The following is a 23496-nucleotide window of genomic DNA, read 5'->3' on the forward strand; positions in this document are numbered from 1 at the left end:
GAGGGTCGAACAGTTCCCGGGTCTCTTGGAGGCTCATTTCTCAGTAGACTATCCTCTACCGCCCTCCCTTTTACTTCACTCCTACCTGCTTCAGGAGCCGGGGTGATACGAACCCCAACTGGAGCGTCCAGAGCCGAGCTTTAGCGCGGCTGCGCAGGGCACGTGCACATCCTTGCAGGAGGCCCGGCGATTGGCTGTGACGTAATTTCCGGAGTGAGCGGCGAAAGCCGGGAGGGCGAGCGAGAGAGCGAGCAGGGAGCAGGCAGCCGGCTGGCGGGCGGACGGACGGCACGGAGGGAGGGAGCGAGCGAGCAGTGAGTGAGCCAGCGAGGGCGGCCGGGTCTCGAGGGCAGCCGAGATTCCTCAGGTCCCTCTGGCCCTCTCCCCGGAGCCCACAGCGCCTCCGGTCTCCAGCGGAGCGGACACGGCCCGGTCCGGCCATGGCCTCGTTGCTGAAGGTGGATCAGGAAGTGAAGCTCAAGGTAGCGGCACCGGCCCAGGCCTTTTTACCCCTCGCTTCTATCCCTCAGCAGGTCTGACCGGCTCTCCACGCCCCATGGCGTCTTTGTTTCCCTGGGGACACCAACTCTAAGCTTCCGCTTGGCTCTGCCCAGCCCCCAACTCCCAGGAACGGCATTGGGGTAAAAGATAATATAGGATGGCTTTCTGTACCGCGCCTGGTGATGGAGAGCCTCTGGGACACCTCCGCGGACACGTGTTGGACTCAATGCTTTAAGCTAGTGACAGCTGGAAATTCCCCAACCCAGCAACGTCCCCGCCCCCCAACGCTGCTGCTGCTGACCCTGCCCTTGGCGGCTAGCCTGCCTGTATCTTGGGCCAGGTCTGGGTGGGGGTTGGCACGTTTGTGAGCTCACATCCCCCCTAACTACCTGTCTTTGCTTATCAAATTCAGACAGCTTCAGACACAGGGAGGGAGGGAGGGAGGAAGGGAGGGGAGAGGAGACAAGAGATAGGCGGGTGCTACACTTAGCCCTGCTTCCCTCTCCTGAGATGGAGAAATGGATCCTCAAAAAAATGAAATATTTGCAGTCTGGGGGCCTCTCAGCTTCTCATTACAATTGCAAGGTGAGGGAAAGACAACTGGATTTGAGATTCCCCGTCCTGCCCTTACTTGTGTTGCCAGGTACTGAATTACTCTTTTTATTAATTTTAGGTTGATTCTTTCAGGGAGCGGATCACAAGTGAGGTGAGTGAAAGAAATAGAATAGTGCGTTGGTTAATAGTTGGGAGTTTCCCAAGGGGGGATCTGTAAAAAGAGACCTTCGCACAGTTATTAATTCAGCTATATTTTCCCTCCTCTTTAGGCAGAAGACTTGGTGGCAAATTTTTTCCCAAAGAAGTTGTTAGAACTTGATAGTTTTTTGAAGGTGAGAGACACTTTTATTTCCTACAATTCCCCAATTTTTTTTGGCCCTGGTCTTTCTGTCAGAAGGGACAAATTATGTTTTGATTCTATTATTATTTTTTTTGTCCTGTCAAGCACTTTCATTTCTTGCTTTTGAAATGAAATACTCCTTTGTTCAGCTTGAAAAGAATAATGTTGTTTTGGGGGTGGGCATCTCTCTTGTAGGAACCAATCCTAAACATCCATGACCTAACTCAGATCCACTCGGACATGAATCTCCCAGTCCCTGACCCCATTCTTCTCACCAATAGCCATGATGGACTGGATGGTGTAAGTGTCCTATATTTTTCTTTTTCTTAAGCAATAGGCTCTCTATGTCCATTATTTCCTGGTAAGTTTGAATGTGTACAGAGGGGACAGTGGGATTTGGATCTGGGAACTAGGACTCCGTCTTACAGACATGATAACTCCAATATACTCCTTTAATATCCTGAATTTCATTTATAAAATTATGTGAATATGCTAATACTACTCTCAGCATTAGAGTGAATTTCAAATAGGACAAAACTAGCTACAGGTTCCCTCAGGTTACCTAATTTTTCCCATGGCTCTGAAGAAGACCTTACCTACCCTTGTTTCATTGTCTTAATTCTTGTTATGAGATGAGAAGTTTTTGCTATATAACTGCAGTCCCTCTCTTTGCTGTGCATCTTTAGCACCTAGTCCTTATCAGTCAGTCATATGTCCACATTCGTTATAACACTGATGACACAGGATTGTTCTTTGCATTACTGTCTCACTGATAGACCTTGTGCATCTTGAAGGCAGAAACTGTCTTCATCATCTTTTTAAAAATTTTTTTAAATCTTTTTGCTAAACATCCTGTAATGCAATTAATCATCTTCATATCACCTGTACCTAGCATTGATCCTGGTACACAGCAGGTGCTAAATACATGTTTGTTGACTGAATATTGTGTTTCTTTATGAAACCAGAAGATTTATAAATATTCCTTTAATTATCCTCACTCTGCCTTGATTTGTTCCTTTTTCCTATTATTTATAGTATCTTCCCTTGTCCCTTATTTATTTTATTTATTTTTTTTAATTTTTTTTTTTATTTCAGCATATCATGAGGGTACAAATGTTAAGGTTATGTATATTGCCCATGCCCTCCTCCCCCTTCAAGTCAGAGCTTCAAGTGTGACCATCCCCCAAACGTTGCACATCTCACTCATTATGTTTGTATATGCCCATCTCCTCCCTTGTCCCTTAATGTGTTTTATTTCTTGAAAGGTTGGTCTTCCCAACTAGAGTATAAGTTGCTTTGTGGTAAGAACCTTTTCTTAAAGCCTTATATGGACTTAAGTAATTGTGCAGAAATTAATAAGACAATCTATGAGGTTGAGGAGGGTATTACACTTACTTGAAGGTTATCTTGTGATGGGGATGTGGGTGTCAAAGGCAGGCTAATTCCTGCCTCTTTGTATCCTTAGCCTACTTATAAGAAGCGAAGGTTGGATGAGTGTGAAGAGGCCTTCCAAGGTAAGAGCCATACCCAACCCACCCCTTCTCTCACCCTATTTACTGACCTGTAGCCCTGAGAAGCAAGGTGGATATGGTGTACTCCTGGCTAGGAAGCAAATTCTGATCTTATCTCCCAGAGTCTGTATTCCCAAGTCCTCCAAACATGGTCATCATTTAGTGCTCTAAACCTAGTTTTCCAGTAAACAGAGGGTTTGACTTAGCATGGACTTCCAAGGGAGAGGGAGGAGGTAGCCTCTACACATTTTAAATTTGTCACAGAAGTCCCAGTTCCATGTTATTTTTTCTTCTTGAGCAACAGTTACTGAAGTGGTGCAGTGGCTCACGCCTATAATCCCAGCACTTTGGGAGTCCAAGGCAGGAGAATCACTTTAAGCCAGGAGTTTGAGACTAGCTTGGGCAACATAGTGAGACTCAGTCTCTACAAAAGATAAGGAAAATTAGCTCTAAAGCTAGCACCTGCCTATCTGTCTCCTCTCCCCTCCTTTCCTCCCTCCCTGTGTCTGAAGCTGTGGTGGCACACACCTGTAGTCCCAGCTACTCAGGAGCCTGAGGCAGAAGGATCACTTGAGCCCAGGAGTTCAAAGATGCAGTGAGTTCTAATCACACCACTGCACTCCAGCCTGGGTGACAGAGCAAGACTGTCTCTAAAAAATGAAAAAAAAAAAAAAAGAAAGAAAGAAAAACAGCAATTTCTGGGTGTGGTGGCTCATGCCTGTAATCCTAGCACTCTGGGAGGCCAAGGTGGACAGATGGTTTGAGCTCAGGAGTTTGAGACCAGCCTGAGCAAGAGTGAGACCCCGTCTCTACTTAAAAAAAAAAAAAATAGAAATTAGCTGGACAACTAAAAAAAAAAAAAGTGAGTGTGTGTGCATATATGTGTGTGTGTACATATATATATATATATATATATAAAATTAGCTGAGCATGGTGGTGCATGCCTGTAGTGCCAGCTACTAGGGAGGCTGAGGAAGGAGGATTACTTGAGCCCAGGAGTTTTAGGTTGCTGTGAGCTAGGCTGATGCCACGGCACTGTCGCCCGGGCAACAGAGTGAGACTCTGTCTCAAAAAAGTAATAATAATAATAATTGTTGACATATTAAGTCTATAAAATATATGTTCACTCTAATGTTCTTATTCTTAAGACTTTTGGCATACTTTAGATGTTTATCTGTTGTTTTGTTGTTCCATACATTCTCCTTTTTCATCCTGATAGTGGTGTCATGGTAGGATTGTGACAAGCAAAAGGCATAGGTCGTTGTTTTTTATAGGTCTGGGAAAGAAGAAAGGAAGGTAGGGGATGCTACAGCCTTTCTTTCCTCTACCCTAATCATTTGATCTTCACATTTCTAATAGGAACCAAGGTGTTTGTGATGCCTAACGGGATGCTAAAAAGCAACCAGCAGCTGGTGGACATTATTGAGAAAGTGAAACCTGAGATCCGGCTGCTGATCGAGAAATGTAACACGGTGAGGCAGAGGCCAGTGTAGCCCCACTTGAACTATGAAAAATGATGAATGAGGGGCTGGAGGTGTGGGAGCTGGCAGACTAGGTGTCTTTACTCCTGAGTTCCTGGCATTTGGCCCCAGCAGTGTAAATTGTGTACTTCATGGCTTCAGCAAAAAAGGCCACAGTCCTGATATATGTGTTTCGGTTCACTCACCCTCCAGGTCAAAATGTGGGTACAGCTCCTGATTCCCAGGATAGAAGATGGGAACAACTTCGGGGTGTCCATTCAGGTAACATGGTGGCCTTACAAACTGGCATCTCCCATGCATATCTCCCCTACTTTGTTTTGCCTTTAGCTTTGGGACTGCTGTGGGGTGACATGGAAGTGGCTTTTGACTAGCCTGCTTTATTTTTCTCCCCCAGGAGGAGACAGTTGCAGAACTAAGAACTGTTGAGAGTGAAGCTGCATCTTATCTGGACCAGATTTCTAGGTAGGGCTGCTTGGGCTTGGCCCAGGAATTGGAGGTTGATGAGATGGTGGGCACTGTCAAGGGTCTCCTGCAGCTTCCTCCTCTTCTCTCTTCTTCCAGATATTATATTACAAGAGCCAAATTGGTTTCTAAAATAGCTAAATATCCCCATGTGGTAAGTAAGGGTTTTGTGGCCTGAGGGTGGAGGTGGCAGGATAGGGAGAAGTGACCATTACTGGAAAGAAGCTGTGGTCAGTTGGGCCTTGGGGACTAGCTTTTTCCTCTGTCCCTCCTTATAGGAGGACTATCGTCGCACCGTGACAGAGATCGATGAGAAAGAATATATCAGCCTTCGGCTCATCATATCAGAGCTGAGGAATCAATATGTGAGTAACTTTAATCTTTGGCCACAGTTGCCCTGGCTTCTTAGTTCTGTTGATAATTTTCTTTCTTTCTTTTTTTTTGAGACAGAGTCTCACTCTGTTGCTTAGGCTAGAGTGCCGTGGCATCAGCCTAACTCACAGCCTCAAATTCCTAGGCTCAAGCAATCCTGCCTCAGCCTCCCGAGTAGCTGGACTACAGGCATGTGCCACCATGCCCAGCTAATTTTTTCTAGATATTTTTGGTTGACAAATTCATTTCTTTCTATTTTTAGTAGAGATGAGGTCTCGCTCTTGCTCAGGCTGGTTTTGAACTCCTGACCTTGAGCAATCCGCCCGCCTCGGCCTCCCAGAGTCCTAGGATTACAGGCGTGAGCCACTGCGCCCAGCTTATTGATAGTTTTCTTGAAACTCTCTAGGGGTTGGGATGGGGATCAGAGGTAAAATGAGTAGAACAAATATTGCTCGTCAACTGAGTGTTCAAAACTGCGAAATCATTGGGAGTGCCTAGCTGGATTTTCCCCTCTTTCTACCTAGGTAGAGGCATGGGCAATACAATATAAAAGTGAAGATGTGGGTGTCAGAGTCAGATAGCCTTAGGTTTGAAACCAGCCTCTACCTGTAATGTGTGACCTTGAACAAATTGTTCAAACTTAAACTTCAGTTTCTTTCTAAATGGGATTTTGAGTAGAGTACTGCACAAAAATGGGTTTTTAAAAATAAGCGACATAATACATTAAAGGACTTAGTGTAATTCTCAGTATATTAATTGCTCGATACATGTTAGTTGTCGTTAGACATTTGGGGCCTTGGAAATACCCAGTTATGTCCATTATGTGAGAAAGGTAGTACAACCACCCTGCATGCAGGCTCCAGTGGGATTACACAAAGTCCGCATGTAAGATCAGTCATTCCTAGGTACTTGGAAACTGCAACTTTGAGGGAAATGATGTATAAACAAAATCAGTTTATTTTTATCAACATTGAACAAAATGACTGTTTGAAACCACGTTATTCAAGGACCTACTGCATGTCGTTTTGCTCAAAGTTGCAGTTACCAAGAACCCATCGATTATATTAGGGACTTACTGTATGGGAATGGGAATGATTGCTTGAGGAATTATTGGGGGGGGGGACCGGGAGGGTGTCTTGTTTTCTTGTTGAAGTAGGAATCAATTCTCCTGATTCCCCAGGTTGTGATTCTCATGATCCGTCTTCTCCCAGGTCACTCTACATGACATGATCCTGAAAAATATCGAGAAGATCAAACGGCCCCGGAGCAGCAATGCAGAGACACTGTACTGAGGCCAGGGCCAGGGCCAGGGGACTCTGTGAGTCTGGCTCAAGACCGACATTGCCTTGGTTTGTTACATGACTATCGTGATGGGGAAACTGGCTGGAAATAGTAATCACACCTCTCTGTTTTTAGTTAGAGTCTAATGAAACTCTCATCTAGTTCTGTGATGTGTTTACCTCTTTTTTCAGGCCTCAGGAACTCTTCTATTTCCTTCTCTAATACCCCAAACCCAACCTGTCCTGATTTCTGGAGAACTCCAAGTTTGTGTGTACAGGATATTGGCACAAGAATACTTGTGTTTTCTCTCTCCTCTCTCCCTCCTGTGTCTTGGACTTTGTGTTTTCTTTGTTTGATGATTAGTTGGTTAGAAGCTGAGGGAACTGGAAGGACAGTGCTAGGTGTTTTTAGGAACTGGGGTAACCTGGGGACCAGCTTGTCTCTTCCTCACATCAGGCTAGTGTCTCTTGCCTCTGTGGGACATTGAATCCTCCCTGCCACGGTTGCCCTGGTGATGACTTAGGGTTTTCCATCTACATACATCCCACCTTCAACCTGATCATGACAAGAAATACCTTAGGCCTTCAGCAAAGTCCCTAGCTCCTTCAGAGGTTTTTATAATGGGGATTTTCACATACACTTAGGTGTGTGCATATGTATACCCATAGAGACATGCACACATGGTCCTTCTGACTCTTCACCTCACATACCCTCCCCCATCCATGATATGATTCCTGTCACACACATACCTTTCACGAGGTGATAGTTGTCTTAGATATCATCTACTCATAGTCCTGTGCCCATCCTCCCTCCTGATACTGTAGCTTTCTGGTGCCCAGGGGGAGTTGGAGGAGAACCAAGAGATGAGAAGCAGAGGGTTGGGAAGGCCTTTTCCTCTGTGACTGGGGCCCTTGTTGGCATTATTGCAAAGGCCTCTGTGACTCCTGGTTGCCTTTTCCCAGGCCAGTTGTAAATTGGGGTGGGAGTATCTACAGCTGTGAGGTCAAGATGCTGCTGCTCCTGTTGGGCTTTCCCTTTGGGAAATATATCTCTTATTTATAGTATTGTGCTTCCAGGGAAAGCAGTCATTTGTGTGTATATGTGCACATATACACATTGTGTATGTGGAAATGTGCTGTGGGCAGGTCAAAACCATAGAAGAGTTGCCTCCTATCTCTTGAATCTTCCAGAGATATCACTTATTGTTACAGCTTTTATGTTAACCCTCATTAGCCCCCAGCTTTTTATTCTACCACTGCTGGAGAGTCAACATCTGCAGTAAGCCTGCCAGTGACTCTCAGTGTTTGTTTCTGACTTTTATTCTTCCCGTCTCTGTCTTCCAACCCCCAATCATATTTCCATCCGGGATGCATCACTTTTACTCCCAATATTCTGTAGAGAAGGAGTCAGGATGCTGTCTTCCCACGAATAGTATTCAGTAACAAACCAATTGCATTTTAGTTGGGCAGTGCCCCTACCCACCCTACAGATCCCCTCCAGCCAAAACCCTTCCCTCCTCCCACCATGTGTTTCTCAGTTTCCCTTTTTATTTGTTGGATTGTTCCACTGCCCCTCTTCCTCACCCTACCACCCTTGGATCGTAATGTAAAATTCTTTTACCATGTCAAGAAATTATTAAAAATACAGGTACTTTGACCTCTTTCTAAAGCCGCAGACCCTGATGCAGTGTTCTGGTGGCTAGGGACATACTCATACTTGTGTGTGCACATTCGGACACCCTGCTCCACAGAGAGCTCTATCCCACCCGATTTTGTGTCCCTGCGCCAAAGAAGCTGCCTCTTTTCTCTGGGATAGTGGAAAGACTAAGGCTTCTGTCTACCAAGCAAGAGTGGGTCCTTCATGTATGTTCAGTCTGAATTATGTGAAAGTTAGCTTTTCCCAACCTAAGCTGCCTTGTCTCCCTACTTTTCAAGACCCTAGTTCCTTCCTTCCCCTGTTATACCCACGAATGCCAGTAGAGGCTGCTGTAGTTCCATATGTAGGGAACTACCTGCTTCAAGGCATACCCTACCCAGTCATTTTCTTTACCTTATACTAATTCTCCTCTCTGAATAATGTCTTAAATTTCTTGAGGAGACTCCTGGTCTTGGTTTTCAAATTACTTGGAGGGCTGCCTAGGAACCTATGTCCCTCTGAAATAAAGTTTCCTCCACTTCCAGTTGCAAGTAGCCTTCTGGTTTCCAATAATCCCCTTATCGTCTCTGCAAAGAGTTGTAAGGTCTTGAACAATGGAGGAACATCTGCTCTGTTCCATTTCAGAAATGAGTACCAAAAGCTAGCACTTTGTGAAAGCCTGCCCTGTGTCAGACCTGATGTGCATGATCATGTTTAATCTTCACGAACCTATAGGGTAGTTTTAGCCATTCTTTATAGGTGAGACGCAAGATTAATATCTACCCTAAGGTCACACAATTTAGGGACCTGCATTGGTATACAAATCTGATTGCTAATCCCTGGCCCTTAACTACTCCTCCTTTCTCACTGCCTAGATACAAAAGGCCTGAGACTAAATCAAGGGCTTGGCATTATGCCACAGGCACAATTCAGTGTTTACTGCTGAACTGGGCAGTGGATCCTGGAACTGCTGGGGTACAGCACGTGCCAGGAGGTAGGAAGGTGGACAGTTTAGTGCCTGCATGCAGGACTAGTTTGGAATCTGAGATTTGCATTCTTCCTCAGACCCATTCTGGGTGGAAGGTGGAGTTTAGTGTCGTTAATCACATGCCCTGTCATTTGGTCTAAATGGGAATCAGTAGTTGGTACCGACTGCTACTGGTAAGAGTTCAGGGGCAAAGAAGAGTCTGTGCATGTGGAAGTAATGCCTTGAGCCAAACCACAGGACAGAAAATTGGAACAGAATTACATAAATCAAGGTCAGAAATTTCCTGTCCAGCCCACGGGGTGGAGTTTGCTCCATTCCTCTCCATCCTAGTGAATATAAACCTGACTTGATGTCAGTAACTGAAAGGAGCGGCTGGTAGGACTCTGATTTCAGCTCTCAGCATCCACCATGAATCTCAAGATAGTCCTGGCGTTCCTGGCACTGTCCCTCATTACCATCTTTGCCCTGGCCTATGTCTTGCTGACCAGCCAAGGTGGTTCCAGCCAGCCTCCCCGCTGCCCCTTTGTATCCCACCGACCCCAGCCTGGGTCACACCCTGGCCAGAGCCAGCTGTTTGCAGACCTGAGCCGAGAGGAGCTGATGACTGTGATGAACTTTCTGACCCAGCGGCTGGGGCCAGGGCTGGTGGATGCAGCCCAAGCCCAGCCCTCGGACAACTGTGTCTTCTCAGTGGAGCTGCAGCTGCCCCCAAAGGCCGCAGCCCTGGCCCACCTGGACAGGGGGAAGGCCCCACCTGCCCGGGAGGCGCTGGCCATCATTTTATTTGGTGGACAACCCCAGCCCAACGTGAGTGAGCTGGTGGTGGGGCCGCTGCCTCACCCCTCCTACATGAGGGACGTGACCTTGGAGCGTCATGGAGGCCCCCTACCCTATCACCAACGCCCCATGCTGAGAACCGAGTATGCCCAAATGTGGAGGCATTTGAAAGAGGTTGAGCTACCCAAGGCACCCATCTTCCTGGCTTCTGTCTTCAACTACAACGGCTCTACTTTGATACCTCTGCATGCCACCCCTCGTGGCTTACGCTCGGGGGACCGAGCTACCTGGATAGCTCTCTACCATAACATCTCAGGTGTTGGTATTTTCCTTCACCCTGTGGGGCTGGAGCTACTACTGGACCACAGGGCCTTGGACCCTGCCCGCTGGGCTGTCCAGCAGGTCTTCTACCTTGGACACTACTATGCAGACTTGGGCCAGTTGGAATGGGAATTTAAGGCTGGCCGGCTGGAAGTGGTTAGTGTCCCTCTACCACCACCAGATGGGGCTTCATCCCTGAGGCCCCGTATTGCCCCAGGTCCTCTTCCCCCTCTTCAGTTCTCACCCCAGGGTTCTCAATACAGTATACAAGGGAACCTGGTGGTGTCCTCCCTGTGGATGTTTACCTTTGGCCATGGGTTGTTCAGTGGCATGAGGCTTTTTGATATTCGGTTCAAGGGCGAGCGAGTGGCCTATGAAATCAGTGTCCAGGAGTGTCTGTCTGTCTATGGTGCTGATTCACCCAAGACGATGGTAACTCGGTATTTGGATAGCAGCTATGGGCTTGGCCGTAATAGTCGAGGCTTGGTGCGGGGAGTGGACTGCCCCTATCAAGCCACGATGGTGGATATGCATATATTAGTGGGCAAAGGAGCAGTCCAGCTGCTTCCAGGGGCTGTGTGTGTATTTGAGGAAGCCCAGGGACTACCCCTTCGAAGGCACCACAATTACATTGGGAGTCATTTCTATGGGGGTTTGGCCAGCTCAGCCCTTGTGGTCAGGTCTGTATCATCTGTGGGTAACTATGATTACATTTGGGACTTTGTGTTGCACCCAAATGGGGCACTTGAAGGGCGGGTCCATGCTACAGGCTATGTCAACACAGCTTTCCTGAGTGGGGGAGAGGACAGCCTGCTCTTTGGGAACCGTGTAGGGGAGCGTGTGCTAGGGGCAGTGCACACCCACGCCTTCCACTTCAAGCTGGACCTGGATGTGGCAGGTAAGTCCTGACGGATGATGGTGGGGGGTGGCGGGTGGGTGGAGGGAAGGGAACCCCCCCAGATCAAGCTGAAATCTTTGAAAGAGGCAAGAGCAGGCATGCCAGCAACAGAGTAGGGACAATTGGAGTGTATCCAACTGCAGTCAGCCTGCCACTGGGCTGCTGGGTATCTGGCAAAAGGTGAAAAGGGTTCCCCCGCCCAGCCCCAATCCCCCACTCCCCTCTGCCTTGCTGCAATTGCGAAACTAGTTTAAATGTGATGGCTGGGCTTGCCTGCCGTAGCCTTGAGTGATACTAGGTGGGTGAATTGGCCTGTCTGAGGTTGGCTGAGGCTGGAGTTGGGACATTGTTTTTTCCTAATTCTGAGGGTCAGTGGGGATGGGGAGGTCGGGGCCGAGCAGAGGTTGGAAGTCTAAAGAGTTTTCAGGGTAGGAGTGGACCTGGTGCGTGGGAAGTGGGGAATACCATAGGATGGTGCCACTCTCCTCGCATGGAGGGCCATCCCCTTCCTATCATCACAATGGATTTCCAGGGACGTGGCAGGCATGGGATAGGCTTGCTGCAGGTATAGAAAGATTTCTCAAGTAGGGCTCAAAGCACAAAGAGGACTTGCTGCTACTAACATTCTGTTGATGACAGAAAATGAACTTATCAAATCACACTTTTAGATCCACAAAGAATATTAGGAATTAACCTCCATTTTGCAGTTGGGGAAATTAAGGAGGGGGTGTGTGTGGGGGGGATGGCACAGACAGAAAGTGACTGCGCAAGTATAACACAATGTAACTAAGCATGCTTCTTGTGAAACATTTTCTTGTCCTCGGGTATGAAGACATGGTGAGTGTGCGTGCACGTGTACACACGCACATGCACTTGTGTTTGCCTTCGCAATGGCGGTGAAGGGAGGGAGAACTAAGAAAATAACGGGATTGAAATGATGTATTGTTATCTAGATTACCCTTTGACATACTTGGATTAGTCCTATTCTGATTAGAGGTTTCCCTTCAGCATTTTTGGCATTACAGACCTCATTTTGGGAAGTAACAGGTAACATTTGTTGGATCCCTACAGTGTGCAGCCCTGGCTGGTGCTGTGGGGCCAGAGAGGTAATGTTAAGACAGGCCAGTGCACAGGACCACGACCTGCAGAGGCACTGGCTTCAATGGAGTGAGAACCTCCCGCGCCAGGTGCCCCCATATAGGCCTTCTCATTTAAAGGAAGCAACAGTCCGGACCTGCCGGAAAAAAGCATATGACCATGTGCTGAGCTGGGTGATGCAGTTTATGTATGCAGTAGAATTCCAAAACCTCTCAGAAAATTTAAAGATATGAATCTGCTCACTTCTAAAAATGATTGCAAGTGCTCCCCGCTTAATTGAGGTACAGTGAAGTCTTAGAGCTGGCAGGAGCATGCAGGGGACCATGGAAGGGGATTGTGTTTTTCCACCTAGGTTCTCCACAACAAATAATCATTATCCCTTTCATAATTACAAGACTATCACTAGTCAAGTGCATGTGCTTTTCTGTTTGTTGAGCACAGCCATAAAACAGTGTATGGATTCGGAAAGTAAGAATCAGAGAAGCGAATTGGTCCAGGATCTAACTCAGTAGACCCATGCTAACAGGACTCTGTAGTGATAGAAATGTTCTATATCTGTGCTGTGAAACAATAGCCACTAGCCGTGTGTGGCAACTAGGCACTTTAAATGTGGCTAGTGTGACTGAGTAACTGAATTTTCAATATAAATTTAATTAGCCACATGTGACTGGTGGGTACCCTATCGGAGAGGGCAGGTTAGAAAAAGACAAGGTAACACTCGCCCAGACTTTCTGGCTCCCAGCACAGCACTGTCTGTTGCTCTCTGCTGCCTTTTGTCAGGCTGGTGCAGTGAGCATCGAGGGGAAGACGGGCCTGTTGGAATAGCCTTACCTGGTGTGGAACTCCTCTCCCTTCCCTCACCCTGGCAGGGCTGAAAAACTGGGTGGTAGCTGAAGATGTGGTGTTTAAACCTGTGGCTGCCCCCTGGAGCCCGGAGCACCGGCTGCAGCGGCCACAGCTGACTCGGCAGGTCCTGGCAAGGGAAGACCTGACAGCTTTTTCCTTGGGAAGCCCCCTGCCCCGCTACCTTTACCTGGCTGGCAACCAGACTAACGCATGGGGTCACCAGCGCGGGTACCGAATCCAGATCCACAGCCCCCTCGGCGTGCACATGCCCTTGGAGAGCCACATGGAGAGGGCCCTTAGCTGGGGGAGGTGAGGAGGGCCCTGGGCAGTGGGTGGATGGGAAAGACTGGCCCTCTCCCCTGTCCCAGCCCTTGGAGACCCCAACTCAGTATCCCTGGCTTACTGTTTGTTCCTATACCTCCCCTCAGATCCCAGTAGATATGGGATGGGAAATGGTCTCACAAAGAATCTGATCCAAAGTACTTCTGGGCCAGTAAAAGCCCTTGATATTTTCCAACACCACCTTCCTACAACAATTCCTGGTCAGGTATCAGCTGGTGGTAACCCAGAGGAAGGAGGAGGAATCACAGAGCAGCAGCATCTATTACCAGAATGACATCTGGACACCCACTGTGGCCTTCGCTGACTTCATCAACAATGAAACCCTCTTAGGAGAGGTTGGTAGCCCTCAGAGACAGAGAGGGGCTCCTCTGTGCCTGGCATCTTGGCTGCCCAGCCTCTAGCCATAGGTTGGAGGGAATGGTAGATTTCCAATTCTTAGGTCCAGAGGCCTAGAAGTCTCCTGATGACCAACACAGATCACCCCTCCTGGGGTGAGATTAGCTATGGGAGGAACACTGACCCCCACCCGCACATCCATGTTGTGTAGGCATGAGGCTGGGCAGAGGCACGCTGAGGCTGGAGGTTGGGGATTGTAGCCGAAGGGTGGTTCTTTGGGTCTTGCCTCCTTAGTCCTCCAGCTCCTCCCTCTTCCTGCAGGATCTGGTGGCTTGGGTTACAGCCAGCTTCCTGCACATTCCCCATGCTGAGGACATCCCCAACACAGTGACTCTGGGGAACAGAGTTGGCTTCTTGCTCCGGCCCTACAACTTTTTTGATGAGGATCCCTCCATCTTTTCCTCTGGCAGCGTCTACTTTGAGAAGGGCCAGGATACTGGGCTCTGCAGTGTCAACCCTGTGGCCTGCCTACCCCACCTGGCAGCCTGTGTCCCGGACTTGCCCCCTTTCTCTTACCAAGGCTTCTAACCCTGGTTGGGGAGTGGAGGGGGTTAGACACGTGTACCTTCCTCTCTGTTTCCACTTTATGTTCTCTGTCTTTTTTGTTTTTTGAGACAGGGTCTTGCTCTGTCACCCAGGATGGAGTGCAGTGGTGTCATCATAACTCACTGCAGCCTCAATTCCTGGGCTCAAACAATCCTCCTGCCTCAGCCTCTCAAGTAGCTGGGACTACAGGAGCACACCACCATGCCTGGCTAATTTTTCTTATTTTTTTGTAGAGATGGAGCCTCACTATGTTGCCCAGGCTGGTCTTGAACTCCTGGGCGCAAGAGATTCTCTTGCCTGAGCCTTTCAGCCTCACAAAGTGCTGGGCCTGTTCCCTGTGTTTTTATCACACCTGCCACCCTGACTCCCACCCTCTCAATGTTCCTTAGGAAACAACCTCCTCCCACACTAACTCCCCACACATCCCTACATATCCCTTTGGTTAATTCTTATTTTCTGTTCATTTTTTTAAAATGATAAATTAGAAAACATGCTTTTAAAATATTCAAGCACATCATAAACCCTACCACTCAGAAATAGCTGCTGTTCACATCATATCAGACATTTCTTCATGTATGTACATTCAAAAGGAAGCATAGATAGAATTTTGTAAGACAGATGTTATGTGTAATTTATAATAAAATTACAAGAATTTTATTTGAATTTATTCTATTTGTTTATGTATCTAGAGTCCCCTGGAGACTATTAAGGACTCTAGGACTCTGGCCAAGGAAATTAGCAATGGAGGATGGTGGGGGTGGGGTGAGCTCCGGAGTTGGGGGGGATAGACCTGGCCAAGGAATGTGGCTTGGGAAGCCGCAGGGGCTAGGGGTGGAGGTTTCCTTAGAAGGAGAACAATAGTTTGAAGTCACAGGAAAGAGAACATGTGACCGTGGGAAGGGGGTTGGTGAAGAAGCTATGCAGGGGCGTGAGGTGCTGCTCTGCGAAGACGCAGCTCCTTGTTGGGGCTACATTTTTGTGCTCAGGCTGGCCAGCTGCATTATCTTGAAATTTTCCTTCCCCTTCCGCCAACCCCAGCTCTCCCCAATTCTAACCCTGACCCAGAGAGCAGAGCCTGATTTGGCAGCCTGGAGACAAAGCTATGTAAGGTCATCCCTGCTGCCTTGCTCAGACCCGCCCCTAGCCCCACCCGCCCCGCCCACTGCCCCAGCCTCCCTGTGTCTTTCCCACCCTCAGTCCTAGGCGGCTGACTACTGAGAGGCTCAGCCAGAGTCCGAGAGCCCTGCCGTCCAGGAGCCCCCAATCCAGGAGCCAAGAAAGCCCCTGTTCTGCTGGCCTGAGAACACACAGCTCTACTCTGATTGAATGCTCTATCCGTCTTCATGGGACGATGAACCAGAAAACCACCCTAGTGCTCCTTGCTCTGGCCGTCATCACCATCTTTGCCTTGGTTTGTGTCCTGCTAGTGGGCAAGGGTAGAGATGGAGATGAACCTAGCCAGCTTTCCCACTGCCCCTCCATATCTCCCAGTGCCCAGCCCTGGACACACCCTGGCCAGAGCCAGCTGTTTGCAGACCTGACCCGAGAGGAGCTGACGGCCGTGATGAACTTTCTGACCAAGCGGCTGGCGCCAGGGCTGGTGGATCCAGCCCAGGCCCAGCCCTCGGACAACTGCGTCTTCTCAGTGGAGCTGCAGCTGCCCCCAAAGGCCGCAGCCCTGGCCTACCTGGACAAGGGGAAGGCCCCACCTGCCCGGGAGGCGCTGGCCATCGTCTTCTTTGGTGGACAACCCCAGCCCAACGTGAGTGAGCTGGTGGTGGGACCGCTGCCTCACCCCTCCTACATGCAGGACGTGACCGTGGAGCGTCATGGAGGCCCCCTGCCCTATCACCGACGCCCCGTGCTGGCCCGAGAGTACCTGGACATAGACCGGATGATCTTCGACAGAGAGCTACCCCAGGCAGCTGGTCTTCTCCACCACTGTTGCTTCTACAAACGCCAAGGAAGGAACCTGGTGACGATGACCACAGCCCCCCGTGGTCTGCAGTCAGGGGACCGAGCAACCTGGTTTGGCCTCTACTACAACATCTCAGGGGCTGGGATTTTCCTGCACCCCGTGGGGTTGGAGCTGCTGGTAGACCACAAGGCCCTGGACCCTGCCCTCTGGACCATCCAGAAGGTGTTCTATCAAGGCCGCTACTATGACAGTCTGGCCCAGCTGGAGGACCAGTTTGAGGCCGGCCGGGTGAATGTGGTGGTGATCCCAGACAATGGCACAGGTGGGTCCTGGTCCCTGAAGTCCCAGGTGCCCCCAGGTCCGGCTGCCCCTCTGCAGTTCCATCCCCAGGGTCCCCGCTTCAGTGTCCAGGGGCATCAAGTGGCCTCCTCATTGTGGACTTTCTCCTTTGGCCTTGGAGCTTTCAGTGGCCCAAGGATCTTTGACGTTCGCTTCCAGGGAGAACGGCTAGCTTATGAGATCAGCCTCCAAGAGGCCTTGGCCATCTACGGTGGAAATACCCCAGGAGCAATGATGACCCGCTATGTGGATGGTGGCTTTGGCATGGGCAAGTACTCTACGCCTCTGACCCATGGGGTGGACTGCCCCTACCTGGCCACCTATGTGGACTGGCACTTCCTTCTGGAGTCCCAAACCCCCAAGACACTGCGTGATGCCTTTTGTGTGTTTGAACAGAACCAGGGCCTCCCTCTGCGGAGACACCACTCAGATTTATACTCCCGCTATTTTGGGGGCCTAGCAGAGACAGTGCTGGTCGTCAGATCTGTGTCCACCTTGCTCAACTATGACTACGTGTGGGATATGGTCTTCCACCCCAACGGGGCCATAGAAGTCAGATTCCATGCCACAGGCTACATCAGCTCAGCGTTCCTCTTTGGTGCTGCCCAGAGGTACGGGAACCAAGTTAGGGAGCACACGCTGGGAACGGTCCACACACACATTGCACACTACAAGGTGGATCTGGATGTGGCAGGTAAGACATCCTGGTGGGGTAAGGATTCTGGAAGAAGGGCTGAAGAGTTGTCTCCATTTGCTTTGGGATTTATGTAGGTTATCCGGGGAAAGATTTGGATTTTTATGCTTCCCCCTTGCTGAATGGGAGAGAGTTGGCTGCTAAGTTTTATTTGGATCTAACTCACTGGCTGGTTACGCAGCTGCCAGCCTGCCTCCACGTGACCACATTAGAAAATCTTGGGAAGTGGCTAAGCTCAGGGAGAAGGCAGGACCTGGGCCAACAGCGTCCGCCTTGCCCTCCTCCCTCCCTTGCACTCACATGGGCCACATCCAGGAGGCAGCCATTTGCTATTTAGCGCATTTCTCTGTGTCTGGCCCGTGGTGCTGGTGTGCTGAACAATCTGCTTGCGTTCTGCCCAGTCCCTGGCATGTGCAGGCCAGTCGCGGAACACCCACCCCGGTTGCACCTTTCCTAGGAGATTTCCATCTCTGTCTGAGCACAGTCACGTAAGTGCGGGGGCAGCATGATGGATCTCATGGAGCATCCTGGGTAGTTCCAGAGTTGGCGGTTACAGAGAGAGCCAAGGCCACATGATGCCTTGGAGTCTTCGTCTTTGTCTTTTCACGTTTCTCCCCACAAGGATCATAAGGTTTTCTCAGGTCCCACCCCTGAAATACCTCAGAACCCTCACTGGACCGCACTGCCATGCCCCTGCAGGTGCCAGCCCTCTCTCTGCTGCCTCCGCTCTTGTTGCTCTCAGATCCAGGGGCCACTCTGTGCCCAGAGGACCCTCCCTCCCGCACCAGCCTGCCCCTTCCTCAGCTGTCCCTCTCCCCATCGCTGCAGGGTCCCGGCCACAGAAGGACCTCACACCCCTTCCCTTCACGGTGCAGCTTCAGCCCCCCTGCAGACTCTTCGCCGCTCACTGCCACTGCCACACCACACATCCCCTGTGCCTGCACACACGACCCACACGTGACAGTCAAGCTCCTTCGTTTTCACTTATGCTTTGTCCCTGCCTAGAATGCCCTTCCATGTCATCTCTTTTGGGGACACCCTCTAAGTCTGGGCTGAAAAGTTGCCCACGAGGGCCCCCTTTTCCTGCCTGCACCTGTGCTCCTGTGACCTAGAACCTGCCTGGGCCATGCCCCTCTCACGTGTAGGCCAGTCAGTGGTTTGCCTGCCTGCGTGGGACATCAGTTCACGTGCTCTGTCCCCAAGGGCCAGCACAGTTCTCTCCACTAATGAATTGTGAATGAATGAATTAATGAAAATGAGTGAAATCCATGATGACATATTTTAATTATTTGACTTTATTTATTTTAGTTCAACAACTTTGGTTGAAGGATTGGGGATATCCTGGGGAGGGGGAAGTAGAGGACACACTCAGTTCTGGGCTGCTCTTTGGTTCCCTCTTGAAGCCAAGTAGGAGCAGAGTCCAGAGTGGCCAGGGTGGCTGTATAACCATCTGATCACTCACCACCACTCCCACCACCACCGAGCAGGACAGGAGAACTGGGTCTGGGCCGAGGACATGGCCTTCGTTCCCACGGCTGTGCCCTGGAGCCCCGAGCACCAGATACAGAGGATGCAGGTGACCCGGAAGCTGCTACAGACAGAGGACCAGGCCGCCTTTCCCCTGGGAGAGGCCACCCCTCGCTACCTGTACCTGGCCAGCAACCACAGCAACAAGTGGGGTCACCCGCGGGGCTACCGCATCCAGATGCTCAGCTTTGCCGGGGAGCCGCTGCCCCAGAACAGCTCCGTGGAGAGAGGCCTCAGCTGGGGGAGGTGAGAATGGGACAGGAGTGTGAAGGGACACCTGGAAACTCACTGAAACCATACATGAGGTGAGGTGAGATTTCAGGAAAGATTTCCTAGTTATCTAAAGGCACCACCATAGCACATTTCTTCCTTGGAGGGCTAAAGCCCCAGAGTGGCTTCTGTTCTGGATGGGGGAGGGACTGTGCTGTGACATGGCAGGGGATAAAGAGGTGGCAGTGACCCCCCAGGGTGGGGTCAGGGATTCTATAGCATGGAGTCATTGTGTGCGTGTGAAGCTGAGGTTTGAGCACTCAGGTTCCCGTCATAATCAGGCAGCAAGACGGGAGTTAGTGACCATGGAGGCCTGACCAGTGCCTCTCTAGGTACAAGCTGGCTGTGACCCGGCGGAAGGAGGAAGAGCCCACTAGCAGCAGCGTCTTCAACCAGAACGACCCTTGGGCCCCCACTGTGGACTTCACTGACTTCATTGACAACGAGACCATCATGGGAGAGGTTGGCAGACGTCAACTTCAGAAGGGCCTGGGGAGGGTCGGGCACTAGGATGAGCCTCCCCTTCTCTGGGGCGGGTCCCTGAAAACCAGCCCATCTCCTCAGGGGTGGAGCTGACTCCTGCCCCCTGCACTTTAGCGGTCTGATCATTACCCTTTGAAGTAATCTTCTGAGCTAGGTGTCCACATGCAGGCACTGGGTGAAGACCTGGCCTGTCCTTGAGATCCTAGAGCGCTCCTAGTTCCAGCTTCCTGAACTGAGTCCTTTCTGGGCCCCAGAACTCAAGGACGGATGGATGTTACCAGGGAAAATCACATCTCCTGTATCTAAAGTTGCTCCCATTGCTGACTTGCCTGGTAAAGAATGAATTTCTCAATGTTGGCCTGTTTCTGCCTCCCAAACCTTGATCTCCCCTTCTCCATCCTTCCTCCCCAGTTACAGGGAACTCTTGGCAAGTCAGGGAGAGAGGAGCTGAAGTGGGTGGGTGTCACACTCTGGGGGTGGGTAAGGCAGAGACGATGTGATGAGAAATGTCCAAGATGGAAGGTGCAGGGTAGGGACAGGAAGGCAGGTGGTGTTCCTAGTAAGAAATAGACTATTTATGCTTTGGCTTGTGGGCCAGTAGGAAAAACATGTTTAAAGACTTAAGTTCTGGTGGCTCATGCCTGTAATCCTAGCTCTCTGGGAGGCCGAGGTGGGCGGATTGCTTGAGCTCAAGAGTTCGAAACCAACCTGAGCAAGAGCGAGACCCCATCTCTACTATAAATAGAAAGAAATTAATTGGCCAACTAATATATATAGAAAAAACTAGCCGGGCATGGTGGCGCAAGCCTGTAGTCCCAGCTACTTGGGAGGCTGAGGCAGAAGGATCACTTGAGTCCAGGAGTTTGAGGTTGCTGTGAGCCCGGCTGACACCACGGCACTCACTCTAGCCTGGGCAACAAAGTGAGACTCTGTCTCAAAAAAAAAAAAAAAAAAGACTTAAGTTCTGGCCAGGCGTGGTGGCTCACGCCTGTAATCCTAGCACTCTGGGAGGCCAAGGTGGACGGATTGCTCGAGGTCAGGAGTTCAAAACCAGCCCGAGCTCCTCTCTCCCTGACTTGCCAAGAGTTCCCTGTAACTGGGGAGGAAGGATGGAGAAGGGAAGATCAGGGTTTGGGAGGCAGAAACAGGCCAACATTGAGAAATTCATTCTTAACAGTCAAGTCAGCAATGGGAGCAACTTTAGATACAGGAGATGTGATTTTCCCTGGTAACATCCATCCATCCTTGAGTTCTGGGGTCCAGAAAGGACTCAGTCCAGGAAGCTGGAACTAGGAGGGCTCTAGGGTCTCAAGGACCAGCCTGAGCAAGAGCGAGGCCCTGTCTCTACTATAAATAGAGAGAAATTAATTGGCCAACTAATATATATAGAAAAAATTAGCCAGGCATGGCAGTGCATGCCTGTAGTCCCAGCTACTCGGGAGGCTGAGGCAGAAGGATCACTGGAGCCCAGGAGTTTGAGGTTGCTGTGAGCTAGGCTGATGCCACGGTACTTACTCTAGCCTGGGCAACAAAGTGAGACTCTGTCCCAAAGGAAAAAAAAAAAAAGACCTAAGTTCCTTCTGGTGAGCTGAATCTCTACCTGCAAGGCCACCGTGGGAGGCTGGGCATGTCCTCAGCAAAGCCAGACCTCATGATCCTCCTCCTTCTCCCCTGCTAGGACTTGGTGGCCTGGGTGACAGCTGGATTTCTGCACATCCCGCACTCAGAGGACATTCCCAACACAGTGACTGTGGGCAACGGCGTAGGCTTCTTCCTCCGACCCTACAACTTCTTTGACGAGGACCCTTCCTTCTACTCCCCTGACTCCATCTACTTCCGGGGGGACCAGGATGCTGGGGCCTGTGAGGTCAACCCCCTGGCTTGCCTGTCCCAGACTGCTGCCTGTGCCCCCGACCTCCCTGCCTTCTCCCACGGGGGCTTCTGTCAAAACTAGGTGGTCTGTGGGATGGGGAATCTGGCCAAGGGCTCCAGGGCGGGCTGAGGGGGTGGGAGCAGCCGGGCACTGGGTGGGCAGCCTGGTTCCCTCTCCTTCCTCCCACCCCTGATGTCTGTCCATCCCCCTGTCCCCCGAGGTTCCCTCTCTTCCATTGCTCTCCCTTGCAGCCCCCTTGGAGCCAGGAGCATCCTGAGCCTGTGAGGCCTGACTCAGGGGACTCAGCTTCGTTGCTCCCAGCTGTGCTGAGTCCCTGTCCCAGAGAGAGGAGGACGGCCTAGCCAGGAGCATGGGGGCATGGCCAGGCTTTTCCCCAGATGGTTCCCTTTTTTTGTTTTCTGGTTTTCCTGAATCTTTTAGGCCATCTCTGAGGCTCTGCTACAGGGATTGAGGTCTCTAGACCTCAAGGCAGAGCTGCTCATCCTGCACGTCCACAGATGAGCTGGAAAGGACACTTCTGCCACATTCCTTCTCATCCAAGTCCCTTCCTTCTCTCCTTCTTTTCCGCTTGCCTGCTGCTACCTCCTCCCCTTCCTGCTTCCCTTTCTATCCTGGGAAATCCCTCACAAGCTGAGGGAATGTCCCTCTGTTCCAGCCCCTGGTGTTCCCACTACCCTCAGTTCTCAACTTGGATCTCCTCTCCCGGCCCTAGGCATGTAAAAGTATCAAAGATGCAAAGATGTCACCTTAGTGGAGAAGACAACACTGTGTGTCCCCTTGCGTCTGTCACATATTGGGAATGGAAGTTGCCCCCACCCCTGTCCTAGGGCAGGGTGTGTTTCTGGACAGTTCCCTCTGCCCAATTATATCTGCCTGCCTTGCACTCTCTGGAGGAGGATGCACGTTGTGACAGCAGCTGCTTAAGTTAGCATTTCAGGTGGTTTTATGGGTGCAGTGATAATAAGGAAAGATCATTTTGTGCCAGGGGCTGTCTGTGACCAAATGCTGCCTTACTCTGCAACAGCTAATATGGGAGGCTGGAGTGGGAACTAAGAGTAGGCACCACAGGTGAAATAAAGAAAGCCCCAGGGACTCCAGCCACAAGGCCAAGGGCTGTCCAATAGTGTGTGTGCATGCAGATGAGCTGGGGCCTGGCCTGGGGGTGTGTGGCCTGGCCTGGGGGGCGGAGCTGGCCTAGGTGGGGCGGGGCCTAGGTGAGGTGGGTGCTGGCCTGGTGAGGGAACCTGTTCCAGCACCTCCCTCACTGCTTTACCTCCTGGGGTCTGGATTAAGGATGGGTCCAAAGAAATAGCAAGAGATTGGAAACAACAGAAACCTCCTTCCACAATTATGGTATATTTCCATACAATTCTATGCAGCTAAAATATATTATCTTTATATGCTGGTATGGAATAACCTTCCAGTGAAGAAGGCAAGGTGTGGAAATGTGATAGTGCAGTTCCAATTTGCATGTTACAAAGGAGGATATAGGCCGGGCGTGGTGGCTCACGCCTGTAATCCTAGCACTCTGGGAGGCCGAGGCAGGCGGATTGCTCAAGGTCAGGAGTTCGAAACCAGCCTGAGCAAGAGTGAGACCCTGTCTCTACTATAAATAGAAAGAAATTAATTGGCCAACTAATATATATAGAAAAAATTAGCTGGGCATGGTGGCGCATGCCTGTAGTCTCAGCTACTCGAGAGGCTGAGGCAGGAGGATTGCTTGAGCCCAGGAGTTTGAGGTTGCTGTGAGCTAGGCTGACGCCATGGCACTCACTCTAGCCTGGGCAACAAAGCCAGACTCTTTCTCAAAAAAAAAAGAAAGGAGGATATAAATACATACTTGCTTCTATGTAGATTTTCAGAAGAAATGGGTAACACTGATTACCTCTGGAGAGGAGAACCCGGAGGTTGGGGACAGGGGAGAGAGCAAACTTAGCACTGTATACCATTCTGTACATTTTGAATTGTGGACCATGTGACTGTATTACTTATTCAAAATAAATAATGAATAGGCCCAAACA

The 23496-nt window shown here is 50.3% G+C and overlaps 3 protein-coding genes across 4 annotated transcripts; all 3 read left to right on the forward strand.

Moving 5' to 3' along the window:
- PSME3 (proteasome activator subunit 3) lies at positions 1 to 6673 on the forward strand. 2 transcript variants are annotated; one of them, XM_012743275.3, is made up of 11 exons: positions 1 to 482; positions 1175 to 1207; positions 1326 to 1388; positions 1592 to 1696; positions 2862 to 2910; positions 4267 to 4379; positions 4581 to 4649; positions 4783 to 4850; positions 4950 to 5004; positions 5129 to 5215; positions 6434 to 6673. In XM_012743275.3, the coding sequence occupies exons 1-11, from the start codon at positions 441 to 443 to the stop codon at positions 6512 to 6514; spliced, it is 765 nt and encodes a 254-aa protein (XP_012598729.1). In that variant the 5' UTR covers positions 1 to 440; the 3' UTR covers positions 6515 to 6673. The 2 variants fall into 2 exon arrangements, with proteins under 2 accessions (XP_012598729.1, XP_012598728.1); XM_012743274.2 differs by lacking the exon at positions 1 to 482 and adding an exon at positions 504 to 1086.
- A 1650-nt stretch (positions 6674 to 8323) lies between these two features.
- Positions 8324 to 14964, forward strand: AOC2 (amine oxidase copper containing 2). The gene is made up of 4 exons (XM_020280808.2): positions 8324 to 11122; positions 13090 to 13375; positions 13614 to 13743; positions 14066 to 14964. The coding sequence occupies exons 1-4, from the start codon at positions 9535 to 9537 to the stop codon at positions 14330 to 14332; spliced, it is 2271 nt and encodes a 756-aa protein (XP_020136397.2). The 5' UTR covers positions 8324 to 9534; the 3' UTR covers positions 14333 to 14964.
- A 587-nt stretch (positions 14965 to 15551) lies between these two features.
- AOC3 (amine oxidase copper containing 3) lies at positions 15552 to 23496 on the forward strand. Its single transcript, XM_012743271.3, has 4 exons — positions 15552 to 17301; positions 18789 to 19074; positions 19431 to 19560; positions 21260 to 23496. Exons 1-4 carry the CDS (start codon positions 15702 to 15704, stop codon positions 21533 to 21535), a joined length of 2292 nt encoding a protein of 763 aa, XP_012598725.3. The 5' UTR covers positions 15552 to 15701; the 3' UTR covers positions 21536 to 23496.

This window comes from Microcebus murinus, chromosome 18 (genome assembly GCF_040939455.1).
Source record: "Microcebus murinus isolate Inina chromosome 18, M.murinus_Inina_mat1.0, whole genome shotgun sequence".
Taxonomy (NCBI): Eukaryota; Metazoa; Chordata; class Mammalia; order Primates; family Cheirogaleidae; genus Microcebus; species Microcebus murinus.

Excerpts from the sequence above, each read along its gene's own strand:
- PSME3 (XM_012743274.2), top strand. The coding sequence starts at position 1,012 with ATGGAGAAATGGATCCTCAAAAAAATGAAATATTTGCAGTCTGGGGGC. Across the intron at positions 1,087-1,174 it reads CTTCTCATTACAATTGCAAG|GTTGATTCTTTCAGGGAGCG; the intron begins GTGAGGGAAAGA and ends TATTAATTTTAG. Across the intron at positions 4,851-4,949 it reads TATCTGGACCAGATTTCTAG|ATATTATATTACAAGAGCCA; the intron begins GTAGGGCTGCTT and ends CTCTTCTTCCAG.
- AOC3 (XM_012743271.3), top strand. The coding sequence starts at position 15,702 with ATGAACCAGAAAACCACCCTAGTGCTCCTTGCTCTGGCCGTCATCACC. Across the intron at positions 17,302-18,788 it reads GGTGGATCTGGATGTGGCAG|GACAGGAGAACTGGGTCTGG; the intron begins GTAAGACATCCT and ends ACCACCGAGCAG. Across the intron at positions 19,561-21,259 it reads ACGAGACCATCATGGGAGAG|GACTTGGTGGCCTGGGTGAC; the intron begins GTTGGCAGACGT and ends CTCCCCTGCTAG.
- AOC2 (XM_020280808.2), top strand. The coding sequence starts at position 9,535 with ATGAATCTCAAGATAGTCCTGGCGTTCCTGGCACTGTCCCTCATTACC. Across the intron at positions 11,123-13,089 it reads GCTGGACCTGGATGTGGCAG|GGCTGAAAAACTGGGTGGTA; the intron begins GTAAGTCCTGAC and ends TCACCCTGGCAG. Across the intron at positions 13,376-13,613 it reads AGGGCCCTTAGCTGGGGGAG|GTATCAGCTGGTGGTAACCC; the intron begins GTGAGGAGGGCC and ends ATTCCTGGTCAG.